Source organism: Vitis vinifera, chromosome 16 (assembly GCF_030704535.1).
Source record: "Vitis vinifera cultivar Pinot Noir 40024 chromosome 16, ASM3070453v1".
Lineage (NCBI taxonomy): Eukaryota > Viridiplantae > Streptophyta > Magnoliopsida > Vitales > Vitaceae > Vitis > Vitis vinifera.
In genome coordinates, this window is record NC_081820.1 from 19,457,634 (window position 1) to 19,473,876 (window position 16,243).

General features: G+C 33.9%; 1 protein-coding gene across 1 annotated transcript; it reads left to right on the top strand.

Annotated features, from left to right (window-relative positions):
- The first annotated feature begins 10,937 nt into the window (after window positions 1–10,937).
- Window positions 10,938–12,602, top strand: LOC100258334 (3-ketoacyl-CoA synthase 5). The gene has a single exon (XM_010664049.3). It carries the CDS (start codon window positions 11,008–11,010, stop codon window positions 12,490–12,492), a length of 1,485 nt encoding a protein of 494 aa, XP_010662351.1. The 5' UTR covers window positions 10,938–11,007; the 3' UTR covers window positions 12,493–12,602.
- The last annotated feature ends 3,641 nt before the right edge of the window (window positions 12,603–16,243 follow it).

Below are 16,243 nucleotides of genomic sequence, written 5' to 3' on the forward strand. Positions count from 1 at the left end.
CAGTTGTGACGATTTTCGAGCCGATCTTCCCAACTTTGGTGCGAGCTTTTTATTCCTGGGTAACCTATAGGCTTGGAGGACCAGTCTTGTCCACTGTGAGAGAAGTTGAGATCAGATTAAGTCCAGAGAGTATCTGCCGCATTCTCGACATCCCTTCAGTTGGATTTCGAGTGTATGAGGCCAAGGCATGGCCCACTATGCCGGGATTCGAGCCTAGAGAGGTTGTTCAGAGGTTGTGCGGACTCGCAGATGCCCAGGGGATGGGCAAACCATCGGCACACAACCTGATCGTGCCCAACCGAGTCCTTCACCACATGATATGCTTCATTTTATTGCCACGAGGAGGACATCGAGACGAGGTCTCCTACCTTGAGGCATTTATTGTGGACTTGATCTTCATCGGGAAATGAATTCACGTGGGATATCTAATGATGATGCATATGATATCATGCGTTGAGAGCACGACACAAGTACTCCCCTAGGGCCGCTTCTTTACCCGAGTATTCAAGGATTTCAGGGTCAACTTGAGTAGAGAGATGGATTTTGAGGCCCCCACTAGCTATGACACGTACGATGAGCAGTCCTTGGGGCAAATGAAGTTCGAGAAGGCACCCGATGACTCCTGGATTAGGAGAGCTGAGCGATAGGCTTGGGGTCAGGGACAGATGCATCCCATAACAGAGGAGGAGGCCGAGATCAGAGAGATGGAGGATGGGTTAGACTCTCAGAGGGATTTTGAGCAGAGAGGGCCCGAGCTTGACATTCCGTCTCCACCTCAGTAAAAGGGCATTCATGTTGAGGCCACTTTCTTAGAGCCTATGATGACTAAGCCGTCTTACACAGCAGGACCATCATCTCAGCCATCATTTATTGAGTTTTCTCACACAGAGCTACCATCTCAGGTTCCTCATGCTCCTAATCATGCACCTTGGATGGATGTCTCAACTCAGATCAGCTCCCTTGGGACTCGTATGGAGGAGCTTGCTTTAGTTCATGATACTCGCTTCTACTCTATAGAAAAGCACATGGATTAGTATCAGACTGGAGTCACTTCTCGATATGATCACTTCCAGTAGAGATTTGAGCGCATAGAGGAGCATATGGATCAGTAACAGGCTACATTCAAGCATCTTAGTGCATTGATCGCATTGAGAGTCGTCAGGCGAGTCAGCATGAGGAGATGATGGCTTACCTCTGCTTTGTGTTTCCTCCTCCACCCCCTCAGCCTTGAGATTATCTAGCGTTCCCCCTTCGTTTCTTTTTTATGTTGCCAAAGGGGGAGAAATATATAGGATCTAGGAGACTCTCATACATGTTGATTCATGCCCAATTGGTGTCTCAGCTGATTCGTGTCCAGCTGGTGCTCCTTGATTGAGGGAGTAATCAACAAAATTTATAACCTATTACACCATATACTAGGGTAGCAAAGAAAAAGCTACTATAGCATAGTGGCTCTAGGATCGTTCACTGGGAAAGGTTTTCAAATTACAAATGATACCAATTCAAAGTGAATTGGTGTTGTTTCATTTCAAGGTTAGCTTAAGAAATAAAACACAAACTTTGGTTGAAAAATGTTTAGATTTAAACTAACGGCACAACAAGTAATGGAAATTACTTATGAAGAAAAACATTCCTTGGAGATTTAGGTTCACAGGGGAGGTTCCTCATGCAAAAACATAGCTCCAGTCAGATGGTTCATTTCCTCGCATTAGAGAATTAACATACAGTCAATTCTCTAATCGGTGTTGTACAAATGCATCCCTTGATTGGATTTCAGCTCTAATTCCCTCTCACTGATGCAACTTGCAATGGTTCGTGCCTCTCACTTAGCATTTACCATTCAAGGTGATCTTTAACCTTGGACTTCCCTTCTCAAGCTCGCAAAAGATAACTAATGGATGTCTCCTTGGAGTCCAAAAGCTTACCAAGTGTTGGCAATTCTAGAAAATCCTACCTTCAAATCACCTCTCAGAGGCTCGCAAAGGGTAAACTAGTGCATCTCCATGAACGGAGATCACTTGCCTTACCAAGTGTTGGCCCAGGTGACTCCAAGGTGTTTTAAGTTAACTAAAAACATAGAAATCACTAAAGGATCACACTTTCTCTTCATTCATGGCTGAAACCACAAATCTACTAATTCATGCACTTGGAACCTTTCCCGGCAACCTTAGCTCCAAGGAACTAAAGGTTTAGTTACTCATTCTCTAGGGAAACTTCCTCAGAGAGTGCATAACTAGTAAATGAAAAATACAATCAAAGTGAGAAGGTAAGGCAGAGCAAAGGCTCTGTATTTTACTTCCTTTCAAACTTTTACAAAAGGTTCATCGTCCTTGAGAACAGGCTCCCGAGAGCTAATTATATGAAAATTACAATAATAATTATTACATTGATATTTACCCTTTTTCCTAGCTTAATAGCTAAGGAATCCTATAATTGGTGGCTTACAAGGAGAGTTTTAGGATTTAGACAACAAAAATCTGAAGAAAAATATCCAAAAGTGTCGGTCGCAAATATCAGGAAGCACTAAGGACCATTTCGCAGGTGAAAACGAGGTTTGCGAGATTTCGCAGAAGCACAAAAAGGGCTGCGAAATCACTTCGCAGCAAAAGGCTGATTTTGCAGCGCTGCGAAGTTGGCTTTCAACTTGCGGTATTCGGCTTCCAACAGCTGTAACTCCTTCATTTTAGCTCTGAATTGCGTACCGTTTGAAGCATTGGATTGCTGACTTCCTAAGCTTTGAAACAACATATAGCATGCATAAATTGGACTTCAGGAAATACTCCAAAAGTGGCTGACATGACTGTTATAAAAAATTGTTTCATGGCAGATTTTTCTTTGCTTCCCCTCCTTGCATTCCGGATTTGCTTATGGCAAAGGACTTCAAAGCTTTGATTCTTCATGTTTATGAGCTTTCCATTGCTTTGCCATGGATTCCAAATAACTCTCCTCAATCTCATATTGCTTTGGTGTTCTAAAAGCTATCAAAACACCAAAACTTAACACAAATTGATTAGAAGTACTTGCAAAGGTCCTTAATATGTTAATTGGGTTAAAAGACAATAACTACTACTCAAAAGTGTTTAAAAGAGTTAATTAAAAGCTATGAAATAGCACTTTTTGAGTAGTAATCACATGTCATTGTCATCATTGCCATATCTATCCTGTTTGTACATGTGAGGTTTCCATATATATATGATAGGATATTTTCATGATTCATTGCTTCCTATTCAAATTTTTGTCTTTTACATTGTTTCTTATTAAAAATTGTTTGATTGATCCATGATTGGTTTGAGGGGGATATTTTTTTTCTCTCTTAAATAACCAAGGTTTGTCATCATAAAAAAAAAAAAAAGGAGATTGTTAGCCCAAGGGTTCTCCTAATCGGGTTTTGATGATAACAACCTATGGTTAAGTGATTAATTTGTTTAATGGTTAAGAATTTCAGGCATAAACTTGAAAATTCATCAAATGACCAAATGGATACAAGATCAAGACGCTTGGAAGACTTGTGATCATAGGTAACTAATGTAAGATGAATGGATGAGTGCACTTAGGATTTTCATAGTTTCATGCATCTTAGAAAACTCGGTTTATTATTTAAAACTTCGATTTCATTAAAACCCGAGTTTTTAACTATTGTACCTTAGGCAAAATGTTTTATAACTGGCTTAATAATTCACCTAAAGACCTTGCCTAAGTGTTAGAAAATAAATAAATTAAAAAAATAGGTTTTCGGGGCCAAAAATGCTCAATCGATCGAGGCTATGGCCAATCGGCTCAACCGGTTAAGGAATCGGTCAACTGGTTGACCTCGTCCGATTGAGGATCGGTCGAGGATGCACAAAAAGTTTCTCTCTCTCCCAGTAGCCTTCTCTTCCCAGTCGAGGTGATTCTCTTACCGGTCGAGGTCCAATTGAGGCAACGGTAACCTGTCATGCATTAAATGCTCCAATGACTAATAAACTGGTTGACCCCTAGCTCGATCAGACGAGGTTACTTTTTGTTATTTTTGACTCCCGAGCTTAGAAACCTATAAATTGAGAGCTCCACTTCATTTATTGACAAGAGAACACTTGCATTCAATAGCCTACCTACATGTTCTTGATAAAAAAACTCTCATTTCTTTCATAGTGCATTAAACCACCACTTGCATATCCTTTAGTGCACTCTTGTGTGTCATCCTAACTTTGTCTTGTATTTGAGCTATCCTTAAGCTAGGTTAAGGGATCATTTCTTGTAAAAATCTGAGTGTCAAAGCCTTCAAGAGGTTTGAATCTTGAAGAGATTGTGTAAGAATCCATTGGAGCCGAAATCCAAGTGTAAGAAGATTGGAAGCTTGGTTGAAGCTTCAAGTTAGTGGAATCCTCACTCGGTTAGGAGGTTGAGGAGAGTGGACGTAGGCAAGGAAGTGTCGAACCACTATAAACCCGAGTTTGAATTCTCTAAACGCTATCTCTTTATTTTGCTTATATTGTGTTTGAATTTGTTGTGATTGAAAAGATTTTAAAAACTCAATTCATCACTCCCCCTTTTGGGTGTTTTTCTTAACTTAGCATAACCTTTGTTTTCTCATCAGTGTTTGGTGGATCTTGGGTGGAAGAGTAGTGGAGGGCACCAATTGTTGTTGATGGATTAAAAATCAATCCTAGCAAGTTGTAGTTCAGGCATCCCTTTGAGTGGAATCTTTTTGCATTTGGGTGTGCCTAATAGAGGGAAAAAAAACCACTCTTAGTGTATAACAATTATTTAAATTAAAAAGTAACTAGTTTAAAAGTTGTTTTTACCCGAATGTAATTTTGCCAGGTTTCCTCTAGAGCATGCACCGTGTTAGTTTCAACATCCTAACCAAATCCAGTATGCTTTAAAAGATTAGAGAATTCATGGTGCATTGCACGTAATCTATTAAACTTTTGTTTAAGCTGCTTCAAATTGAAATTTCTTTTCCCTTGATTATTAACCTCAAGTAAGATCTTTCTCCATGTGTTGGTACTAAATGTACCACTATCCATGTCACTTTTATTAACTTCATTTACCATGATGTCAATAAAGATTTTCTCTATATTACCTCTCCATATTCCTGCATCCTCAACATCTATTATCTCAATTGTCATCTATACAATCCCATCACAAATAAGAACCCTATGAAGAAACAACTTTTAGAATCATTGATAGAATTTAAGGGTATGTTTGAATGAGAATTAAGATTGTTGACATATAGTGTATAAAAATATGAAAGAAAAATAAATAAAAATAAAAATAGATTTGATATTAATTAGATCATAGATACCTTTTTTTTTTTTTTTAGTTTTTATAAAATTTGAAACAAAAATTGAGGAAAAAAAATAAAAAAAAAGTAAATAAAAATGATAATAGTTTGATTAATTTTAAAATAAAAATATATTTTTATATATTTTTTAAAATAAATCAAACAGATAAAATAATTTTTGTGAATAGTTTTTTCTTGATTTAATATTTAATTTTATTAAAAATTATAGTATATTATATTAAGATGAGATAAAAAGCTTTAAAAAGAATTAATTTAATTTTTAAAACTAATTTTCACCCAACAAGCTTGTAAATAGAATATATAGGACATGAAAATAAATGCAAATATGTCCATTTGAGATGTAGAAACAAGAATGCAAAGAAACCATCAAAATAAGTTTTAGTTTTCATATAAAAAAATTTATTCTAAATTTTATTTTTAGTAATTAATCTAAATATAATTTTTATTAATTTGGATGATTGAAGTCAAAGCAGTCAAGTTGTTATTTTAAAAAATTTGCTTTGACCATTAATTGTTTACATTGACACTTTGTTCATTACTGTTTAAGTTATGAATTAGGTGAAGTTTGAAGATGGTGTCACTTTCCAAGGGATTCCAACACATGGCTGAAGATGGTGTTCTTATTTGTGAAGTTTGAAGTTTGAAGATGCTTTGACCAATATATGTATTTTCTCTTTATTTATGAAATTTTATTTTACCAACCAATTTTATCCATACAAATGACCCTCATGTCCCTTAAATTTTATATGCTTTGACCAATCTTTAATTTTATTAAAAATTATAGTATATTCTATTAAGATGAGATAAAAAGCTTTAAAAAGAATTAATTTAATTTTTACAACTAATTCTCACCTAACAAGCTTGTAAATAGAATATATAGGACATGAAAATAAATGCAAATATGTCCATTTGAGATGTAGAAAAAAGAATGCAAAGAAACCATCAAAATAAGTTTTAGTTTTCATATAAACAAAAATTTTATTCTAAATTTTATTTTTAATAATTAATCTAAACATAATTTTTATTTGGATGATTGAAGTCAAAGTAGCCAAGTTGTTATTTTAATAAATTTGCTTTGACCAATAATTGTTTACATGGACACTTTGTTCATTATTGTTTGAGTTATGTATTAGGTGAAGTTTGAAGATTGTGTCACTTTCCAAAGGATTCCAACCCATGGCTGAAGATGGTGTTCTTATTTGTGAAGTTTGAAGTTTGAAGATGCTTTGACCAATAAATGTATTTTCTCTTTATTTATGAAATTTTATTTTACCAACCAATTTTATCCATACAAATGACCCTCATGTCCCTCAAATTTTATATGCTTTGACCAATCTTTAATTTTATTAAAAATTATAGTATACTCTATTAAGATGAGATAAAAAGCTTTAAAAAGAATTAATTTAATTTTTACAACTAATTCTCACCTAACAAGCTTGTAAATAGAATATATAGGACATGAAAATAAATGCAAATATGTCCATTTGAGATTTAGAAAAAAGAATACAAAGAAACCATCAAAATAAGTTTTAGTTTTCATAAAAATTTTTATTCCAAATTTTATTTTTAGTAATTAATCTAAATATAATATTTATTTGGATGATTGAAGACAATGCAGTCAAGTTGTTATTTTAATAAATTTGCTTTGACTAATAATTGTTTACATGGACACTTTGTTCATTATTGTTTGAATTATGTATTAGGTGAAGTTTGAAGATTGTGTCACTTTCCAAAGGATTCCAACACATGGCTGAAGATGGTGTTCTTATTTGTGAAGTTTGAAGTTTCAAGATGCTTTGACCAATATATGTATTTTTCTCTTTATTTATGAAATTTTATTTTACCAACCAATTTTATCCATACAAATGACCCTCATGTCCCTCAAATTTTATATGCTTTGACCAATCTTTAATTTTATTAAAAATTATAGTATACTCTATTAAGATGAGATAAAAAGCTTTAAAAAGAATTAATTTAATTTTTACAACTAATTCTCACCTAACAAGCTTGTAAATAGAATATATAGGACATGAAAATAAATGCAAATATGTCCATCTGAGATGTAGAAAAAAGAATGCAAAGAAACCATCAAAATAAGTTTTAGTTTTCATAAAAACAAAATTTTTATTCCAAATTTTATTTTTAGTAATTAATCTAAATATAATATTTATTTGGATGATTGAAGTCAAAGCAGTCAAGTTGTTATTTTAATAAATTTGCTTTGACCAATAATTGTTTACATGGACACTTTGTTCATTATTGTTTGAGTTATGTATTAGGTGAAGTTTGAAGATTGTGTCACTTTCCAAAGGATTCCAACACATGGCTGAAGATGGTGTTCTTATTTGTGAAGTTTGAAGTTTCAAGATGCTTTGACCAATATATGTATTTTTCTCTTTATTTATGAAATTTTATTTTACCAACCAATTTTATCCATACAAATGACCCTCATGTCCCTCAAATTTTATATGCTTTGACCAATCTTTAATTTTATTAAAAATTATAATATACTCTATTAAGATGAGATAAAAAGCTTTAAAAAGAAATAATTTAATTTTACAACTAATTCTCACCTAACAAGCTTGTAAATAGAATATATAGGACATGAAAATAAATGCAAATATATCCATTTGAGATGTAGAAAAAAGAATGCAAAGAAACCATCAAAATAAGTCTTAGTTTTCATATAAACAAAATTTTTATTCCAAATTTTATTTTTAGTAATTAATTTAAATATAATTTTTATTTGGATGATTGAAGTCAAAGCAGTCAAGTTGTTATTTTAATAAATTTGCTTTGACCAACAATTGTTTACATGGACACTTTGTTCATTATTGTTTGAGTTATGTATTAGGTGAAGTTTGAAGATTGTGTCACTTTCCAAAGGATTCCAACACATGGCTGATGATGTTCTTATTTGTGAAGTTTGAAGATGCTTTGACCAATAAATGTATTTTCTCTTTATTTATGAAATTTTATTTTACCAACCAATTTTATCCATACAAATGACCCTCATGTCCCTTAAAAATCTCTCTGAACGAGGGTTAGCGTGCCAATCTTGAAAAAAGTCTTACCCAAGATTACCTTCTTACTTACATGTTACTACCCTCTTTCTCGTATCTCCTCTTCTTGAAAATTGAAAAGAAATTTCACCTGCAAAACCCTCTCATTAAAGATGAATTTCCTAGCAACTCGTTTTCATTCTCTTCCATGTTCTTAAGCTGGTTTTTTGTTTTTCTTGAAGAAAACAACTCAAGAAATAGGAAAAATGATTTTTTTTTTCTTTCTCATTCCCCACTTTTCTCAGCATCCAAATGGGGAAATACAAATGAGAAAAATCAGAAAACTAAAAACACGTGATAGGAAAAAAAAAAAAAAAAACCTCAGATCTCATTCGAATAATAGAATTGAGAAACAATCTCAATCCAAACAAAAATCATATTTCAAAACAAACAAAATAGCTTCTACAATACCAAAAAAAAAAAATTATCTCTTTACCCAGATCTAATATTTTCTCAACAAATGTTACCAAAATAAGCCTAGTTTACTAAATCTACCAGAAATAACTTCAATACGTGCGGAAATAAAAGGAAAACACAGATGTGTTGATGGAATTATCTTCGTTTCGTGCTACTGGAGATGCCACCAGTGTGATGGAGGAAAGGAAATGTGAAAATGGGGAGAAAAAAAAAACACGAAGAACAACGGTTCTCTTATGCCTTTTTTTTTGTTATGTAAACAATAAAAAAACCAGGAAAATAACATTTTTTTTTTTTTTTTGTTCTCTAAAAAGTGTCATTTTGAGAACACGGAGAACAAGAAAAACAACAACAACTTCCTTTGTCAAACAAGTTTTTAGTATTTTTTGTTTTTAAGAACAGAAAACAGTTCTTGAAAACAACAACCAAATAGGCTCTAACTTCACCTATTGGTTAGGAAAACCAATGCTTCAACACTTACCAAGATCTCCATTACGAAAATAGAAAGTCTCCTCTTAAAGCTGGATTCTCTCTATGAAATACTTCAAATGATGACCAATGACTTTGAAATCATTATCAATCCTTGGATTTTGAATGGTCACTATGTAATAGGGAAAATTTTCTTTGACCACATATAGGCTATTCCATCTCCATCTAAGCTTTCCGAAGATATATGAAGTTTGAAATCATACAATAGTGCCCTCTTGTGCTGTTTAAACTCCTTCCAACAGATAAGGTTATTGCCATGATAGAATTTGCTTCTTTCCCTTAGATTTCTTAAGCATAAAATGCATAACTTTTACGAGGGTATGCCTCAAGCTAATTAAGATCATATGTTCATTTAGCTCTAAGTTGATTTTTTTTTATAGCCTAATAAACATGATGTTCAAGCTCCACAAGCAAGTGACAAGTCCTGCCATACACAACCCAAAATAGAGACATGCCAAGGGCAGTCTTGTAGGTTGTCCAATATGATCAAAGTGCATCACTCAACCTAATAAACCAATCTTTTCTTGCTGTATCGACCACATTGATGATGAGAATGCACTTAATTTCCCAATTTACTAGCTCAGTTTAACAATTAGTCTAAGGATGAAATGAGGTAGATACTTTATGTTCCACTCCATATTTTTGCAAAAGATTGACAAATAGTCTACTCTTATATTTTAAAAAGAAAAAGAAAAAAAGAAAGAAAGCAAGAAAGAAAAGGGGAAAAAAAAACTAACCTTTTCACGATCAATTGGTAAAAGTCGGTAGCTTATTATTATTTGGATATTATAGCATTACCCGTTTAGAAAATAAATGCATCCTGATTCTTAAATGGACAAAATCCATGGCAACTACTTTGTCACTTCGCCATCAAGTAAAAAGCCAACCACTCAACCAACTGTTACCAAAGAAGAGTAAAAGACTACCCTTTACTCCATTCAATAACCTGTGCTCTTGATACCGCCGTGGACACTTGGTCCCCCGAGCAGCACCACAAACTTTGACCAACTGATTCTTTACTTAATAACTAAGGTATCTCTGCATCAACGACGGAGAAGAGAAGCAACCCCAATACATTCACACTACGACAATAATTTCAGGGCCATGTAATTATTAATGCACCACCCAAAACGATGCTGTACAAAAATAATTAAAATTTTAGACCAAAAACATGGACATTTTCAATCCATCTTGATACAAAAATTCTTGACTATCTTGTTAATGTGTTATTTTACGGAGAAGCAGATAGAGAAAAACTTGAAGTTGGTTAAAGTATTATTACCAGTCCATTCTTCAGGACTTATATTAAGACAGCAGTAATAGTTAGCAGATGAATAAACACATCCAAGATGTTTCTTTCATAAATGTTAATGATAAGACATTATTTATAAGTTAAAGTTGGAAATATAAAATAAATTAAAAACCTTCTAGATGGTAGGAGTAGTGTATATCCCCTGACAGCACAGGAATCATATGTATGTGGATATGAGACCCTAAACAAGTGATGCCCATGCTGCTTCTACAACGTAACTTTTCTCAGCAGTTACTACTTGACATTGAGTTGCCCACCTGCCAACTGCAAACCACACTGCAGTTTTCCAGACACCATGCAGAGACTCATTTACACCCTCCATTAATTTCTCTCTGAACATCAAGGTGTCATACAGAGTATTTAGTCCCCCATTATGCATAGATACCTCAGAAACCTTCTCCCACACCACCTTCACCTCTCTGTTCCCCTTTTTCTCTGTCATGGAGCCTCTTTCAAAGCTCAGTCATGACCCTCATCCCAAGGCTATCACCACCACCACCACCTTCCATTCCGGTCTCTTCTCAAAGCTTCTGCACTCAACCCTTTGGGAACTTGTAAGGTTTTCTGTTCTTCTTCTTGTGACCTCCATTCAAGTTCTTTCCCTTCTACATGGATGGAACCCCATCTTCCACCTCCTCTCCCTCACTTGTTTCTTTCTGGTCTTCATTTTGAAGCCTCTCCTCTCAAAGCCCCATGTCTACCTTGTAGACTTCTCATGTCTCAAACCACCAAACTTTTGCAGAGTTCCCTTCTCATCTTTCCTTGAACATACCTCCATGATCGGATCCTTTGACAGAGAAAGCATAGATTTCATGGCCAAAATCCTCGCTTCTTCAGGACTAGGTGAACAGACCTATCTCCCTCCAGCTTTACATTACATTCCACCCATGACCGATCTCCAAGAATCCATCAAGGAAGTCCACATGGTACTGTTCCATGTAATGGAAGACCTTCTGTCCAAGACTAAACTATCTCCTCGAGATATTGATATACTTATCATAAACTGTAGTGGTTTTTGCCCATCTCCTTCCCTCTCCTCCATTATCATCAACAAATACTCCATGAGAAATGATATTAAAAGCTTTAATCTTTCTGGTATGGGGTGCAGTGCTGGAATCCTTGGCGTCCATTTGGCTCAAAATCTATTGAAAGTTCACAAAAATACTTACGCCGTTGTTCTTAGCACAGAGATCTTATCGACTGGTTGGTACCCTGGTAACGAGAGGCCAAAGTTGCTCCTCAATTGTCTCTTTCGAACGGGCAGTGCAGCAATCTTGCTTACAAATAAAGAAGAAGCGAAAAAAACATCCAAGTATAGGCTTCTTCACACGCTGAGAATACAGAGAGCATTTGACGACAAGGCTTATCGCTCAGCGATTCGCGAAGAGGACTCAAATGGAATCACTGGGTTTACACTCAGCCGCGACATATTACAAGCAGCCGGAGAAACTCTTCGGTCAAATATAACTATTCTTGGCTCGTCCATGTTGCCATTCTTGGAGAAATTCAGGCATGGAGTATCCATATTCCGGAAGAGATTCATTCACAAATCTGCAGAAGTTTACGTGCCGGAATTTAGGACAGTGATACAGCATTTTGTTCTTCCAACTTCAGGGAGATCAGTGATAAAAGAGATAGGAAAAGGGTTGAAGCTCGGCGAGGGAGAGATGGAGGCTGCTCTGATGACATTGCAGAGGTTTGGAAACCAATCTTCGTCTTCATTGTGGTATGAATTAGCTTACATGGAGGCTAAGGAGAGAGTGAAGAAGGGTGACAAGGTGTGGCAGCTTGGCATGGGAAGTGGGCCCAAGTGCGGTACTGTGGTCTGGGAGTGCATTAGGTCCATGGTCGGGGAGTCCACTAAGGGCCCATGGGCCGATTGTATAGATAAGTATCCAATCTTAGCCGTCCATCAAGACAATTGATCTGATGTAGTAATGATCATGATCATATCACATGTTACTTTTTATGTTTTGCAAATGGTGGGTTATATATTTTTAGTCAAAAGAGGAAAAAACGTTGGATGTTATTCACTAGGTATAAATGTCTTTTTTAATATTTATGAGAGAATTAAGGATATGTCTTTAAGTAGTCATACTCTTTGTGTTCTAGTGGCTGAATTTTCATGCCATTTCGGCAAGTCAATGCAATTTGTATTAAAGTAACCGGCAATAGGATTTGCTAGGTTCTTTCGCACATGGATTCATCTGTCGGGCCATGGATGGTAATAGATGGGCAAATGTTTTTTTTTGGATATTAGCCTTTAGAGTGTGTTTGGTAATGATTTTAGGAAATGATTATATCATTTTTACCATTTGAATGATAAAAAATTTTAAGTATTAAAAATATTAGAAACGTTTTTTAAAATCACTATCAAACAAGCTCTTAGAATCATTGAAAGAAAGACAACATTTTTTATACAATAGACATAATATATTTTTCCTCCACTCTATCTCTTATAGATCTTGTCCGATTTCAGCCTAAGAAAAGGACATGGTACGTCGCAACTCAAGAATTAATTAATATATGTTAATTCCAAAGGCAGATATTCTCTCCTATGACCATTTTCCATTGGATTTTCAGTCACCAACTCTAGGACAACAAGAGGCAAAGTATAAAAAATAAAACTTGGTAAATCAATTTAATGACTTAAATTGATATTTAATCTATATCAATTTCTCTTAATAATTAAAAGGAATAAAACAACAAGAGGCATGGTAAAAAAAAAAGAAGTAAAACTTAAATGACATGAGGTCACTATAGGGTATGCAACAATCAAGATAGAACTTAAAGATGAGCGAGCATATATAAGATCAAATAATTAATTCAAGGGAACATTAGGAACATATATATTATAACTCATTGAAGCATTGTAAAATTTTGTGGTTGAGCAAATTTGAATTATCATATGCTTACTTCAATGATTAGGACTTAAATGACATAGGAGGTGATAGTAAATTTGCATTAATGATTTACTAAAAATAAAATAAGATAGTATATAAGGAAATAAATTTGCATCAATGTTTTACTAAGAACAAAATAAGATGATACAAATCATTCAAATACATACCAATAGATACATAAAAGACCCTTTTCAATAAAAAGAAAAATAAGTGCATTATTAATAAAATTCACTCTTCTATGAAGAGAAAAAATACATCAACCTCGTTAAGTGATCATTTTACGTGATGTTTGTTTTGTGAAAATTTAGGAATACATTTCATGTTATGTGATATCTCACATCAATTAAGGGAAGAAGTTTATAGTATTATATATGTAAAAGGCTCATCTTAACTATGTAGATGTATTATAAAGTCTTAAGAACCCATTAGACTCACAGTAGATAATATCTACGTAAGAGGGAATAATTGATACAAATGATATTATAATCGATCCTTAACCTTGGTGTGAGATTTTGTTTGTCTAGCCATGCAAGGGGTATTTATCTATTTGAGTGGATATGTAATCCTATGGAACATAACGAAGACATTATGTCTACACGAGGGATAAATATAATATCTACATTGGTATGTAGATGTGTTGTAAAACTATGAGGGCTTATTGGGAAATAAAAAAATCTTTGGGCACTATAATATATATCATACTAAGAACTTCTTCCTATCTGATATGGGACTGTGTTCACCCATCTCGATGCAAACACAACATCTTTATTGTGTCCTATAAGATTATGAAGCCATTCAAACATAAAAACTCCCTTTCAAAACCAAACAGACAAAATTCTAAACTTAAGTCAAGGATCATCCCTAATACCATTTATAACAATCTATTCCCTCCTATGTAGATATTATAATTTGAAATTGTGATGAAGCATAACACTCTAATTTGTTTCTAGCAAGTAGATATTCTCCAATGGCTCTCCAAGAGTTTTGGTTGAGTCAAATAAGTATGAGTTGTCATTGATTGTAGCTAATGATTCATTCTCATTCAAAAGAAAATTTAGTCTTTAGGCAATGGGAACATTTATTTTGGAGACATCAAGAATGTGGGCTTTTACAATGAGACATCTTACCAAGAATGGAAAAACCTTTGATAACTAGGGATTAAGAATTACCAAGAATCCCTAGTATCAAGGAATGTGCGATTGTACCATCTCTTAAGTCAAACTAACTTTAGAGGGTATTTTGATCTCAACACTAGCATCGTAACCTTTCATTCATTCCATCATCAATCTAATTTCACCCATTGTTTCCCTTTGAATCTAACCCTAGGCTTTCATGTTTCACCCCAAGATGGCTTTTTAGCCTCTTATGGTCATGTTCTTGTATATATAGACCATAGAAGAATAAGAAATTACCATTCTTGATTTCAAAGAAATTAAAAACAATAGTTTATTTAATAATAAAAAGAAAAAGAAAACAAAGAAAAACTTTCAAGGTCCTCTTCTCCCCCTCACAAAAATCGTCAAGTCATCTCTAATTCCTTAAAAAAAAAAAAAAAAAAAAATCAAGAACTCTCTAGAAAACCTAAAATTTGAGTTTTTATAGTTTCTATCAAAAACCCAACACATGATATGTTCCATTTAGTCACTTATCTTATAAATAATTACCTAAAAATGACTAAAAATAATAATAAAATCATAATTTCTAATCATGTGAGGCCACTTATGGCAGATGAAGTGTCCAAGATGCAATTCCCATAGTGGAGGAGGTGAAACATCAAAGTGATAGTTTGTAATTTTGAAATTGGGATCATTTCAAAATGGATTTTGAAATTATAAGTTGAATTTTGAAATCATTTTGAAATGGTCCTTCAACTCTGCGTTGTTGTCTTCAAATGACCATAACTTCATCATTTTAGTTCCAATTTTCACATTATTTGAAATGTTGGACTCTTGACTTTTTGAGCTTCAAAACCATATGTGGCTTACCCTAAAAATATTTTAAAAATAACATCAAAGTCAAGATGTGTTACTACCAAGTTTAAGTACCAAATTCTATTTTAAGTTTGATTGCATTTGCTTCCAAACCCCTTCCTCATAATTTCTTGTCATCTATCTCACTTTATAACATTTATTGATAGTATTTCATGCCCATAACTCACTCATTTCGACCTTTCTTAAGACTTTTCATGGTTCACTAGTTTAGAATATCTCGCTTATGCAGATTTAACACCTTCTACGTCATTTGTTGAGAATGATTTTTCCATTTAACATTCTTTTCATACCTTAAACTTAGAATTAGGCTTAAAATAGAAGTTAGTTTCATAACTAGGGTCTTAGCATCAATTTGAGTTAAGTTAAATGATTTGAGCTTTTTTATATTGTATAAATTGCATCATATATGTGTCATTGGAGTGCATATATATTTTGGCTCCAATCACTAAGCCAAACAAATAGAGTCCTGGACAAAGTCAAGGATGAGCTCTAATACAACTTGTAATGGTTCACTCTCTTTCATGAATATATTGTCCGTTTTACGCCTAATAGACCCTCATGACTTTACAACATGTTTACATAGTTAACAAAAGTTTACAATATATATATATATATATATATGAGGAACTTCTTCCCTTATCTAATATAAAATTTTGTTGATAAGCAACAAGTTCTTCCTTCATAGCTACTGTCTAGTTTGAAAACTGAAGTGTTGTTCTTAATAGGTGAAATATGGCAGTTTTGGTTAAGGACTAATGGAGAATAAGGATAAATAAAGACAT